Genomic DNA, 14,573 nt, shown 5'->3' with positions numbered 1-14,573 from the left:
TGACGTCAACGCGGTTCGAGGCAAGCGGACCCCAGCGAAGACTACCAACGTCAAGCCTTGCTCCGGTTGTGGCGGGAAGCACCAGCGCGGCTCCTGTTGGGCTCGTGATGTCGACTGCAGAGCGTGTGGGCGGCGTGGTCATCTGGCCAGAGTCTGCAGATCAGCGAAGAAGGATCCCTCAACTAACAACCGGTCAGCGCAGAGGGGCACTCCAGTCAGCACCCAAGGCAAGACCCGTTCCTCAGCATCGGAAGCAAGCTGCCAGTTGACGGCGACCTTGTCGAGCGCATCGGCCGTAAATCGCACCAGCAGCCAGGGCAAGATCACCGTGACTCCACTCCTCGACGGCCGACCCTGTACAATGGAGGTGGACTCAGGATCGTCCGTGACGGTGATTTCTGCCGCGTCCTGGCGCCAGTTGTTCCCGAACCGAAGCCGGCGGCGGCTCCAGCCTGCGGGAACCAGAGTGTCCGACTTCCAGGGCAACCGAATTCCCTTGGCCGGACGGGACTCTGTTACTGTTGAGTATAAGGGGAAATGTGTTAAACTGTCATTCCTGATTGCAGAGGGAGACCGGGTTAACCTGCTAGGGTTAGATTGGTTTGAGCCATTGGGCATCGGTATTTCTGGGATTAACAGGATGTCTGAAAATAAATGGGGCATGCTGTACGACCTGTTCCCTGATGTATTTGCCGAAGGGTTGGGAAGGTACAAGGGCCCCCCGGTTGCGTTTGACTTAGATCCGTCAGTCAAACCTATTAGGTTGAAGTATCGGAAAGTACCTGTGTCTCTCAAACATAAGGTGGAAAAAGAGATTGACAAACTAGTTGAGCAAGGGGTTTTAGAGCCAGTACCATACAGCAAATGGGAGACCCCGATCGTAACCCCTGTCAAATCAGATGGGTCCATACGACTATGCGCCGATTACAAATGTACGATTAACAAGGCGCTGCAGCAACATTCGTACCCGGTCCCGGTAATAAGCCACATTTTGGCTTCCCTGGGGGGTGGCAAGATTTTCGCCAAATTTGACCTGGCCCAGGCATACCAGCAGTTGCCTGTCACCCCGGAGGCTGCCGAGGCCCAAACAATTGTAACCCACCAAGGGGCTTTTAAAGTGAACAGGCTGCAATTCGGGGTCAACGTAGCACCTGGGATTTTTCAGGGCCTCATGGAACGTCTACTAAGGGGGGTACCTGGCACAGTGCCCTATTTTGACGACGTGCTGATTGCGGGCGGGTCTGAACAGGAACTACTGGACCGGGTTAAAGAGGTCCTCAGGCGTTTTCAAAATGCCGGCCTCAGAGTTAAGCGCTCAAAATGCACGCTCGGGGTGGAAAGTGTGGACTTCCTGGGGTTTCGCATTGACGCAGAGGGAGTCCACCCCACGGATGAGAAGGTATCTGCAATCCAAAACGCCCCCAGGCCGGTGAGTAAGAAGGAGCTCCAATCCTTTTTAGGACTCCTGAATTTTTATCATGCGTTTTTACCGCATAAGGCATCAGTGGCGGCCCCTTTGCACGCGCTTTTGCACAAGGAGGCAAAATGGAAGTGGGGGCAGGCCGAGGAAAAGGCTTTTGTGGGAGTCAAGGAGCTGCTGACATCTAATGCCGTACTCACGCATTATGATGAACACAAGCTCCTGGTGTTAGCTGCTGACGCTTCACCGTTTGGAGTAGGCGCAGTTTTAAGCCATCTGATGCCTGATGGGAGCGAAGCGCCTATCGCTTTTTATTCTAGATCACTATCTGCGGCAGAGCGGAACTATGCCCAGATAGACAAGGAGGGTCTGGCGTTGGTAGCGGCTGTCAAAAAGTTCCATGATTTTATTTTTGGCAGACGATTTTTGCTGGTCACTGACCACAAGCCGCTACTGGGGATTTTTGCGCCCGATAAGCAATTGCCAAACATCATGTCCCCACGCATGCTTAGATGGGCGATATTTTTGCAGGCTTATGATTTTGACTTAGAGCACCGGCCTGGGAAAGCGATTGGGCATGCGGATGCCCTCAGCCGGTGCCCGGTGCCGGACATTGGCGCAGACCCTGCCCCCGCCTGTGAGGTCTTGGCAATTGAGGAGCTTCCTCGACCCCCGGTATCATCCAGGGACATTGCAGCACACACGGCCAAGGATAGCGTGCTGTCCCGAGTATTAAACTGGGTTTGGAGGGGGTGGCCGGTTGGAAGCGTTGAACCGGAGTTCGGCCCTTACAAAAGCCGTCAAAATGAACTATCCATTTCTAAGGGCTGTGTATTATGGGGGAACAGGGTGGTGGTTCCTGACAAACTCAGGACGAGAGTGTTAGAGTCGCTGCACGAGGGTCACCCCGGTATGGTACACACCAAAGCGTTGGCCAGAGGGTATGTCTGGTGGCCGGGGCTGGACAAAGAGATCGAAGAATGGGTACGAGGGTGTCCCAAATGCCAGCAAGTCAGACCCGATCCCCCACAAGCTACACCCCAAGGCTGGGAGTCATCTGGTAAACCCTGGGCCAGATTGCATATAGATTTTGCTGGCCCTCTCCAAGGGCAAATGTTCCTAATTGTGGTGGACGCTATGTCCAAATGGCTGGAGGTCGTGCATATGAAATCGACCACATCACTTGCTGTGATCCATGCGCTCCGCCGACTTTTTGCCACCCACGGGTTGCCTGACGTCATCGTCAGTGACAACGGGCCTCAATTTGTGTCTGAGGAATTTAGGCTCTTCCTCACGAGTAATGGCATACGCCAAATGACTTCGGCCCCTTTCCATCCGGCATCTAATGGCCAAGCCGAACGGATGGTCAGGACGGCCAAAGAGGCCCTGGGTAAAATGGACGAAGGGGACTGGAGCCAGAGGCTGGGCTCCTTTCTTTTGCTGCAGCACACCACCCCCTGTAGTGCTACAGGCCGTAGTCCGGCCGAATTGTTAATGGGGCGGAGACTCACGACCCGTTTGAACCGAATGCACCCAGACCTCACTGAAGAGCAATCCGAGCGTACCACGGCGCAACCGAAGGTGCGCATGTTTGAAAAAGGGGACAAGGTTTTCGCACGAAATTATGCAAACGGGCACTTGTGGCTTCCTGGGGTTATATCCGACTCTGTGGGTACTCGAATGTATGTGGTGCAGTTAGCTGACGGTCGAATATGGCGGCGCCACATAGATCAGTTAAGGAGACGTTGGGCTAGGGACAGCGCTGACTCTCCGACGGCTGAATCCCCTGATGTCGAGTGGACACCCCCAGAGCAGGCGGTGAGTACCGAAAGGCCCGGTACTGTCCCCGAGTCAGGGCAGAACCCTGTGTGCGGGGCTGAAATCCCAGTCGAGTCTGTGCCTGATCCAGGCTGTAGTGAACCCCACTCTGACCCACAACCTTGTCTGCCCGTGGAGCCTGCACCGCTCCGCAGGTCCCAGCGTTCGCGGCAAATGCCGACTTATCTGAAGGACTATGAGTGTAAATACTGTTGGAATAACTGATGTACAAAGGTTGATTGCATGTTTGTAAATAATAAAACAATTGGGATGATGGCTTAACTTAGGGGGGAGGAATTGTAATGTATTGAAATGATTACATGAATCACCTCATAGGACTCCCGTGTTAAGCTTCGAGCCAGACCAGGGCTCCTCTGAGCGAACTTCCTATTGGTCGCTTCGTAACAGCGACCAATCAGAACGATACCATTCCCTAGGAGGGAAAGACTCCCATTGGTCTTTATTCTAGCAATCTCATTGGTTGTTATTTGTAAATAGGCGTGGCTACATTAGCCCGGTTATGTTTAAAAGGAGCATAAGCTCCCACTGTGTTCTGTTCTGGTTTCTTACTGAGTTAGTGCTTGCTCGTTACTTCCAATAAAGATGAATCACTTGCTGAATCACTGTACGAGTCCTTTGTTAGCGCGATCTAACAGAAAGGGGCAGGAAGCAGTCATATATGTTGGAAGACTGAGCTACTTTGTCAGAACGTGGTATGTCCAGTGCTGAGTCATGCAAAGGAAGAGGAGGAGGAGGAGGAGGAGGAGGAGGAGGAGATTGGATTTATACCCCACCCTTCACTACCCAAAGGTATCAGGCAAGGGGAAGGAAGTGGGCTCATGACTCCAAGAAGAAGAAGAGGAGGAGGAGGAGGAGGAGGAGGAGGAGATTGGATTTATAGCCAGCCCTTCACTACCCAAAGAAGTCTCTGAGCGGCTTACAATCTCCTTTCCCTTCCCCTCTCCACAACAGACACCCTGGGAGGTAGGTGGGGCTGAGAGAGCTCTGAGGGAACTGCCCTTGAGAGAACAGCTCTGAGAGGACTTGTAACTAACCCAAGGTCATCCAGCGGCTGCATGCGGAGCAGTGGGGAATCAAACCCGGTTCTCCCAGATTAGAGTCCGCACTCCTAACCACTACACCAAACTGGCTCTCCGATAAGGTGCTAGGGAAGTGACCTCTGCACTCCTATTGAAGACTCCCATCCAATGGGAGGGCAGGTGACAACAGGGTGACCGCATGGCCCGTGAGGATCCTTTAAGAGTGGGGAGGGCAAGGCCAGTGAGGAAAAGCCGGACATTCTCTCTTGATGGGGATGGAGAGGAGGAGCTGATCGTCGGCCCAAACCCCCTCCCTGCTCGCTGCTAAGACCAAAGGAGGCTAGCCAACGTGGCATCAGGTTGGCAAGAGGAAGCCTCTGGCACCCGCACTCCCACAACAAAACCCATTTCACCTTGCAACATACATGCCGGTATTTTCATTTCGTTTCATTTTCTTGGATTTATATCCCGCCCTCCCCACATAGCAGTCTCAGGGCAGGTTCCATCTTGTTAGGTGCATGTTAGAAACCAGCTGTAGGCATCCATTGCTAAACACCTTGATCTCTATAAACCTGGGAGTAAGGCTGATTTGAGGACAAGGGCATGGAACAGGGGTCACTGGGGATGTGGAGGGGGAGGTATTTGTGAATTTCCTGCCGTGTGCAAGGGGTTGGACTAGATGACCCTGGAGGTCCCTTCCAACTCTAGGATTCTATGAGGGTACCAAGGCAGGGGAGATGTGATGCCACAAATTCAGTAGCATCAACCTTGGTATTATTCTGGACTGCCTAGGTTAAGGATTTGAGGAAATCTGCATTCTAGGTTCTATTTTAGATTCTAAATTTTTAGATTCTATTTCTTCCATTGCATACAATTAATTTTGAATTGTTCTATAAAGAGATCTTATTTTTTAGGGGGGGGGGAATTGTTAAGGCTAATTTGTTTGGGGTAGAATATCAACAATTTAAAAAAGGCTGATGCCAAAGTGAGAATTTTTATTTTATTCTTTGCTTCAGAAGATGGCATAATATAAGAACATAAGAACATAAGAGACGCCAATGTTGGATCAGGCCAAAGGCCCATCCAGTCCAACACTCTGTGTCACACAGTGGCCAGAAATAACAGTGCCATCAGGAGGTCCACCAGTGGGGCCAAGACATTAGAAGCCCTCCCACTGTTGACCCCCCCCCAAGCACCAAGAAGACAGAGCATCACTTGCCCCAGAGCCCCTAGCTATACCTTGTGGCTAATAGCCACTGATGGACCTCTGCTCCATATGCTTATCTAATTCCCTTTTGAAGCCGTCCATGCTTGTAGCACCCACCACTTCCTGTGGCAGTGAATTCCATGTGTTAATCACTCTTTGGGTGAAGAAGTACTTCCTTTTATCCGTTCTAACCCGAACGCTCTGCAGTTTCATGGAGTGCCCACGAGTTCTTGTATTGTGAGAAAGGGAGAAAAGTACCTCTTTCTTTACCTGTTCTTTCCCATGCATAATCTTATAAACCTCGATCATGTCACCCCTTAGTCGTCTTTTCTCCAAGCTAAAGAGCCCTAAGCGCTTTAACCTTTCCTCATAGGGAAAGTGTTCCAACCCTTTTATCATTCGAGTTGCCCTTTTCTGCACTTTTTCCAAAGCTATAATATCCTTTTTAAGGTGTGGTGCCCAGAACTGCACACAGTATTCCAAATGAGGTCTCACCATTGATTTATATAGGGGCATTATTATATTGGCTGATCTGTTTTCAATACCCTTCCTAATAATCCCCAGCATAGCATTGGCCTTCTTTATTGCAGTCACACACTGTCTCGACATTTTCAGTGAGTTATCCACTACAACTCCAAGATCTCTCTCTTGCTCAGTCTCTGCCAGTTCAGACCCCATCAATGTGTATTTATATTTAGGATTTTTGGCTCCAATGTGCATCACCTTGCACTTGGCCACATTGAACCCCATTTGCCATGTTGACGCCCACTCGCCCATCCTTGACAGATCCCCTTGGAGTGCCTCACAATCCTCACTGGTTTTCACCACCCTGAACAACTTTGTATCATCCGCAAATTTAGCCACTTCACTGCTTACTCCCATCTCCAAATCATTAATGAACAAGTTAAAAAGCAGTGGACCAAGTACTGATCCCTGCGGTACCCCACTGCTTACCACCCTCCACTGAGAAAATTGCCCACCTACACTCACTCTCTGTTTTCTATGAACTAGCCAGTTTTTGATCCATAAAAGGACTTGTCCTTCTATCCCATGATTTTTGAGCTTACTTAGGAGCCTTTGATGAGGAACTTTATCAAAAGCTTTCTGGAAGTCAAGGTAAATAATATCTATTGGATCCCCCTTGTCCACATGTTTGTTCACCCCCTCAAAGAACACTAACAGGTTAGTGAGACAAGATCTTCCCTTACAGAAACCGTGCTGAGTCTGCCTCAATAGGTTTTGTTCATCTATGTGCCTACTAATTCTTTCCTTAATAATGGTTTCCACCAATTTACCCGGTATCGACGTCAGACTGACTGGCCTGTAATTTCCCGGATCTCCTCTGGAACCCTTTTTAAAGATGGGAGTGACATTAGCTACCTTCCAATCCTCAGGAATGGAGGCAGATTTTAAGGAAAGATTACATATCTTTGTCAGGAGATCTACAAGTTCACATTTGAGTTCTTTCAGAACTCTCGGATGTATGCCATCTGGGCCTGGTGATTTTTCAGTTTTTAAGTTGTCTATCAGTTTTAGGACCTCCTCTCTCGTCACCTCAATCTGACTCAGGTCTTCCAACACCCCTCCTGAAATCAGTGGTTCTGGAGTGGGCAAGCACTTCTCATCTTCCACAGTGAAGACGGAGGCAAAAAATGCGTTTAGCTTCTCAGCCATTTCCCTATCATCCTTCAATACTCCTTTTACCCCTTGGTCGTCCAAGGGCCCCACTGCCTCCCTGGCTGGTTTCCTGTTTCTAATGTATTTGAAGAAAGTTTTATTGTTGGTTTTTACGTTTTTTGCTATATGCTCCTCATATTCCCTTTTTGCCTGCCTGACCTCAGACTTGCATTTTATTTGCCATAGCCTGTGTTCCGTTTTATCAGCCTCACTGTGACTAGCTTTCCACTGCTTAAAGGAATTCTTTTTACTTTTTACAGCCTCCATTACTCTGTTTGTTAACCATGCAGGCTTTTTCCTATACCTTTTTGTGCCTTTCCTAACCTGCGGAATATATATTTTTTGAGCTTCTAGGATCGTAGTTTTAAATAGATCCCAAGCTTCCCCAATTGTTTTGACCCTTTCTACTTTTCCTTTCAGTTTCCTCCCCACGTGTCCCCTCATATCAGAGAAATTACCCCTTTTAAAGTTAAAAATGGTTGTGTGAGTCTTTTTGGCCAATTCTCTATTTGTACAAATGATGAACTCAACAACATTATGATCACTGTTTCCAAGCGGTGCAATCACTTTTACATCTCTCACCAGGTCTTGAGTGTTACTTAGGACCAAATCAAGGATCGCCTCTCCCCTGGTAGGTTCCGTATAATACTGAAATTCCTTAGGGTGGAGAAAATACCTCCAATTACATCTACATATCTAATAGCGATGTCGCCCCCTGCGTGTGGATACTTATTTATGCACATCGGGGGCACCTGGGGGGGAGGGAGATGTTTGTGCACACTTGGGGCAGTCCCCAGGTGTGCACAAAAATCTGAAAGCGGGGTGGTGGTGGAGGATACAGGGGAGGAACCGGCAGGAGGGGGGGGAATTACCTCCTCCTGCTGCTTTCTCCTCTTCCTCATAGGTGTGGAGCTCCCCCCTCCCCCTCCCGCAAGTATCGCGGGTCCCGCCCCTTGTTTATACCTATTAATGATCATGCATTTTGAGAAAATAATTACGATTGTTAAAAATATTCTATCAAAAGATATGTGAAATGTTATTAAAATGCGATTGTGAGAATGAAGACATGAAGGAATGTATAATAAAATGGATGCAAGATGTGGCAGAAATAGATGAATGCAAAAATGGACTCTCTCTAGCCAATTTGTTACGTCTTTTCTTGAATTATGGCTATTTAGGTGACCTGTTTTAATATATTGTCTGGGTAGTACATGAAATAAGATTATAGAGTAAATACATTTTACACTTTAAAGAATTTATAATGACAGAAAGTGAGAGAGTTTCATAATCTCTGGAGGAATTACCTGTCAGCAAGAAAGTACAATAATCATAATTTCTGTGAAAAGACTTTTGGGATGTGGTTTACAACTGGGTCCATACCTTATTAGGGATGGGCACAAACGGGGAAAATGAAGTTCAGTTCGTGGTTTGTGGTCCACCCGCTGACCAAACATGGACCATCACAGACAAACCCCCCATATGTATAAATGGGACCAGTACAGGAATTTTGTAGGACAGCCCCCCCCGAATGCTAGAGACACCAAACTTACAGTGATTTCCATATTACTCTTTTCTACCTGCACTGCAAGTTTGGTGAGGATTTGATTCTTGGGGTTTGAGTTACACTCCCCCCCCCCCGAAAGGTACCCCATACTCCATTGTTTCTAATAGATAGAATCATAGAATTGGAAGGGATCTCCAGGGTCATCTAGTCCAACCTCCTTCACAATGCAGGAAATTCACAACTAACCTCTTCCCCCACACCTGCAATGACCACTGTTCCACACCCAGAAGATGATGGAAGGGACAAACAACAAATAAAGCAAGGGCAGAAGCCCAGCAGAACAGAAATAAAATCAAAGTCCCCCAGAAACTCTCCAATAGAAACTGAAAGTGGGGGTATTTTTGGCAACCCAGCAGAACCAAGGCAATGTGCCCTGAGACCACCTGAGACCCAAACCAGCATGGAGTGACATATGTAGACATGGTGGCTCCAAGCTCTGAGATGTATATAGACGTGATGGCTCCAAGGAAGGAAGTAGACATGGTGGCTCAAAGGCCTGAGAAGGGAGTAGATCTGGTGGGTCAAAGTCCTTAGACAGAAGTAGATGCGCTGGGTCGAAGCCCTGACAAGGAAGTAGACATGATGGTTTGAAGCCCTGAGATGGAAGTAGACATGGTGGCCCAAAGTGGTGGGTCAAAGCCCTGAGACAGAAGTAGACATAAGAACATAAGAACTGTGGGTGTGGAGGGGGAGGTATTTGTGAATTTCCTGCATTGTGCGGGGCTTGGACTAGATGACCCTGGAATTCCCTTCCAACTCTATGATTCTATGATTCTTTTCGGCCCTGGCTCTGACCTGGTGGAACTCTCTGTCAAATACCACCAGGGCCCTGGGGCACTTAATGAAGTTCTGCAGGGCCTGTAAGGCAGAGATGTTCCGCCAGGCCTTTGGTTGAAGACGGTGATGGTCAATGTTCCCTCTAAGCTGTGAAGTCTTGTGAGCAACAATTCTACTTTGTGAGCTCCTGGCATTGAAGTTGTGAGCGAGCGATTTGGCTCCTGCATCAATGAGTTTGCTCTGGAGTCCTCCTTCCTGAGCTCAGACAAAAATGTGTGAACCAGAGGCTAAAAACCTGTGAGCTAACTCACACTAACTCAGCTTAGAGGGAACGCTGGTGATGGTTCCATCACAGCCGGCACCCTCTTCTTTCTCTCTCTCAACTTTTCCCTCCATCTTCACTTCAGCCCAGTCCGGAGCAGGGTAGCGAAGAAACTGACGCCATCTGATATAATGTGGTCATCCTTATTCGGTTTTCTTTTTAAGCTGTTTTTAATGGTTATACATCGCCTAGAGCCTTACATCGTAGAGAAATAAGCCATTCATAAACTGAAATAATAATAATAATTAATAATAATAACAATAATACCACACAGTATCAGCCACCTTTATGTACTGAATGCAAGTAAATTAACCCTTTAAATACTTCTCCACTTCTGTAGTGCACGCTCCATTGCTATTGGCATCCTAACAATTTATTTATTTATTATTGCACTTCTACCCCGCCCTCCCCGCAAGTGGGCTCAGGGTGGATCACACCATGGATCACACCATGTGCCAACACAATAGATGTGGTGTTTCCCAGCCCAGAGATGGCATCCTTAGTCACAGCACAGTTGTCAGCAGGCTGCCAATATTTTGCCAATGTTTTGTTTTCATTCGGTGTATGTGTGTGCGCTTGCATCTGTCACTGTGGAATCGTAGATGCGCATGTCTATGTAGCTCGCCGAAACAATTATCTAGCTCAAGGTCGCAGGTGGAAGCAGAGCTTCTTAGTGCGGAGAAGCTCTCACTAAACACCGTAAGAAGAAGATAACGTGAGAGGCTTGGGACCGTTAGTTCTCAGGCTTAAGGGTGCGCGGGGGAACCCCCGCAATTGGCCCGTAGTAGTTTGAATGTTTATTATATGCTTGGCCATTGCTTTTACCCCTCATTCTGAACAGTGATCCTGTTATGCACCTTCAGCTCTAATAAAGTTACCTTTTCTTCAAAAGCGTGCTTATTATGATGCAAGGAGGAGTCTGACAACAGTGTCAGTTCAACAGAAGAAGAAGAAGAGATTGGATTTATACCCCGCCCTTCACTCAGAGTCTCAGAGCGGCTTACCAACTCCTTCCCCTTCCCCCTCCCCACAACAGACACCCTGTGAGGTAGGCGGGGCTGAGAGAACAGCTCTGACAGAATTTATGGCTTGCCCAAGGTCATCCAGCCAGTTGCAAATGGAGGAGTGGGGAATCAAACCCGGTTCTCTCAGATTAGAGTCCGCGCAAGAAAAAGAACGAGGGGCAAATCGACAAAAACGAATCAACCCGCCTTATTATTTCAGTGGCTCATGAAGCACTGGTGCAGGGAACAGCGCGGAGTTTCCGATGACGGGGGTAAACGGTGAACCCTACAACAGGCTCCAGGTTGTGGTCTTTCACTCCTTCTGGGAACTTGAAGGTGAACGCCCGCATCAGACTGGTGAAGAAGACGAAGAGTTCTATCCTTGCCAGCTGCTCTCCCAGACAGACACGGGCCCCTGCAAGCAAGGTAAGTGGAAGAAAACAAACGAGCCATTATCTAGTGGGCATTATCTTGGTTTCGATGTTATTGTGCAAAGAAAGACATGAGTTTCTCATTATCCGTAAAGTGTAGCCTCTTAACATAGAATCTCTGAGCTGGGAGGGGCCAGACAGGCCATCTATTTTATTTATTTATTTATTTATTTATTTATTTATTTACTTTTGGGATTTATATCCCGCCCTACCCAAGCGGCTCAGGGCAGCTAACAGGCGGCCATGCCGGATTAAAATATAAAATACAATAAAACATCATTACATACAGAATAAAATGGTGCTCTGCAATTCTCTAAGACTCCCCAAGATGTGCGATGACCCATGTTGGCGGCCAGCGTTATTAATGGCGTGCGCGCCAGGAGTAATACAGGCCATCTAGTCCAGCCCCCCATCTCAATGCAGGATCAGCCCAGAGTATCCCTGACGAGTGTTTGTCCAGCCGCTGCTTCAAGACGGCCAGGGAGGGGGAGCTCACCACCTCCCCCGGCAGCTGATTCCACTGCTGCACAACTCTGGACTGTAAGAAGGTTTTTCCTAAGATCCAGCCGGTACCTTCCCGCCCTTAATTGAAACCCATTTCTTGCGGGTCCTCTCCTCTGCTGCCGACAGGAACAGCTCCCTGCCCTCCTCTGAGTGACAGCCCTTCAATGACTTAAACGGAGCAAACATGTCCCCCCCCCTCCAACCTCCCCTTCTCCAAACTAAACATTCCCAGGTCCGGGGCTATTTTCGGGCAGGAACACACAGGAACGGAGTTCCGGCTGGCTTCAGAGTTGGCCATGCCCAATACAGCCAAATCCTCTGTGTGTGTAGCTACAGAGGGAAGGCCTGGAGAGCGACCCCCCCCCCGCAACTCTGAGGTGGGCAGGACAGGGGGGGCCTGGAAGGATCAGGGAGGCATTTAAATGCCTCCCCATACCTTCCCTGGCCTGGCCAAGGGCCGGCTCACCCGGGCGCCCCACAGCCGCAGGGCGCCCAGGCAAGCCATGGGAAGGCATGGGGTGTGGCCTAATATGCTAATGGGCTGTGGTGTCGGGTGTGTGGCCTAATATGCTAATGAGTTTCTGCTGTTGGGTGTGGCCTATTATGCTAATGAGTTCCTGCTGGGCTTTTTCTGCAAAAAAAAGCCCTGCCCAGGTCTCTCAGCCTTTCCTCATCACATCTACATTGTAATTGCTTTACCCAGAAAAACGTACAATATTGAATGATTCCATATGTTATTTAAGAGCTGGGCTAACTCATGGATTACTTAGATAGTAACCATTCTCGGAAGCCCAACACTGGAGGAGGAAACCAGGGATGATTTGGTAGTGGTGGGAAGTGCGGTCAAGTCACAGCCAACTTTTGATGACACCATAGGGTTTCCAAGGCAAGAGACATTCAGAGGTGGTTTCCCATTCCCTGCTTCTGTGTAGCATGCCTGGACTTCCTTGCTGGTCTCCCATCTAAGTACTAACCAGGCTCGCCCCTGCTTAGCTTCTGAGATCTGATGAGATCGGGCTAGCCTCAGCCATCCAGGTCTATTCACTAAAAAAAAGCAAACTTGTTTTCAGCTGTTCAAGGGTGCTGCCAGTTTGGTGTAGTGGTTAAGTGCGCGGACTCTAATCAGTTTGGTGTAGTGGTTAAGTGTGCGGACTCTAATCAGTTTGGTGTAGTGGTTAAGTGTGCGGACTCTAATCAGTTTGGTGTAGTGGTTAAGTGTGTGGACTCTAATCTGGGAGAACCAGGTTTGATTCCCCACTCCTCCACTTGCAGCTGCTGGATGACCTTGAGCAAGCCATAGCTCTGTCAGAGCTGTCCTTGAAAGGGCAGTTTCTGTCAGAGCTCTCTCAGCCTCGCCTACCTCCCAGGGTGTCTGTTGTGGGGAGGGGAAGGGAAAGGAGTTTGTAAGCCGCTCTGAGACTCCGAGTGAAGGGCAGGGTATAAATCCAATCTCCTCCTCCTTTTCTTCTTCTTCTTCTTCTTCTTCTTTTGTTGTGGGGAGGGGAAGGGAAAGGAGTTTGTAAGCCGCTCTGAGACTCCGAGTGAAGGGCAGGGTATAAATCCAATCTCCTCCTCCTTTTCTTCTTCTTCTTCTTCTTCTTCTTCTCTTCTTCTTCTTCTTCTTCTTCTTCTTCTTCTTCTTCTTCTTCTTCTTCTTCTTCTTCTTCTTCTTCCTCTTCTTCTTCTTCTTCTTCTTCTTCTTCTTCTCACAATCTGTGATGAAACTGTTGTTCAAACTAGGGAGTTTAGAGCTGATCCCTGGAGTGAATATTACTGGGTTCCTCCTAACGTGACTCTCAAACATAAGCTAGTCTGGACCTGTGATTTTACCTGCACCAAATGGAAGGAATCCTTCTCTAACCACAAAATTGCCATCCTTGTCTAGGAAGTGGTTTGGGTTGAACTTTTCAGGTGTCTCCCATTGCTTTGGATCAACAAGAACAGAGCGTAGATCTGCAATGATAAATGTCCCCTGTAAAGAAAACAACAACAACAACAAACTGAGGCATAGTGCTTGCAGAACAACACATCTCATTTTATTTAGTTACTTTATCTCCTGCCTTTCTCCCCAAAGGGGGATCCAAAGGAGCTTATGTCATTTTCCTCTCGTCCATCTGATCCTCCCAGTAACCCTCTGAGGTAGGTTAGACTGAGGGTGATTTCTCACGAGAGGTGCCTCGCAGCACCGCGCCGTTTGCCCCAACACAAACATGTCAATTTCACACCCGAGGCTGTGGGGCTGCATTTGACTCGGGGCTTCACCCGATTTCCTCTGCAGTTTCATGATCCTCAAAAACCAGGATCACGAAACTGCGGAGGAAATCGGCGAAGCCCAGAGTCAAAATGCAGCCCCGGAGCTTCGGGTGTGAAATTGACATGTTTGTGTCGGGGCAAACGGCGCTGTGCTGCGAGGCAGCTCTAGTGAGAAATCGCCCTGAGAGTGTGTGACTGGCCCAATGTACCTTATACATCTATATCTATGTTTCCCATGCATGCTCATTGTTCAGGGTATAACGAAGGGGTTGCACACAGAACAATATAAATCCAGCATATATTGGGGCGGGGGGGTGTTTTCATTTGCAGCTTTGTTCATAAATGAATGCCGAACTGGTATAGTTTAGGTAGGAACACACCAATACATTCTGATAAACCTGATGCAGCTTGCAACCATTTTTTAAACCGTGCATTCATGAGAGATGAGCAAATATCAGGGGAGAAGAGCAAGTTTCTCTCCTGTGTAATTGCTAAGACAACAGGGCTTTTCTGCATTCCCATTTTCCTCACCTGTAAGTTCCTGTTGCTTGGGGGG

General features: G+C 48.5%; 1 protein-coding gene across 1 annotated transcript in view; it reads right to left on the bottom strand.

Moving 5' to 3' along the window:
- Positions 1–10,957: 10,957 nt before the first annotated feature.
- The window catches only part of LOC107114907 (cytochrome P450 2J2-like), a gene marked incomplete at its 5' end in the record, with an annotated part of 26,083 nt that continues 22,467 nt past the window's right edge, over positions 10,958–14,573 (bottom strand). Inside the window, 2 exons of the mRNA XM_015416512.1 lie at positions 10,958–11,244; positions 13,595–13,736. Of these exons, the coding sequence (XP_015271998.1) occupies positions 11,054–11,244; positions 13,595–13,736 (333 nt within the window). The remainder of the gene's footprint in view (positions 11,245–13,594; positions 13,737–14,573) is intronic.

Source organism: Gekko japonicus, unplaced genomic scaffold (assembly GCF_001447785.1).
Source record: "Gekko japonicus isolate JY-2015 unplaced genomic scaffold, Gekko_japonicus_V1.1 scaffold2580, whole genome shotgun sequence".
Lineage (NCBI taxonomy): Eukaryota > Metazoa > Chordata > Lepidosauria > Squamata > Gekkonidae > Gekko > Gekko japonicus.
This window is presented reverse-complemented; position numbering and strand designations above follow the sequence as displayed.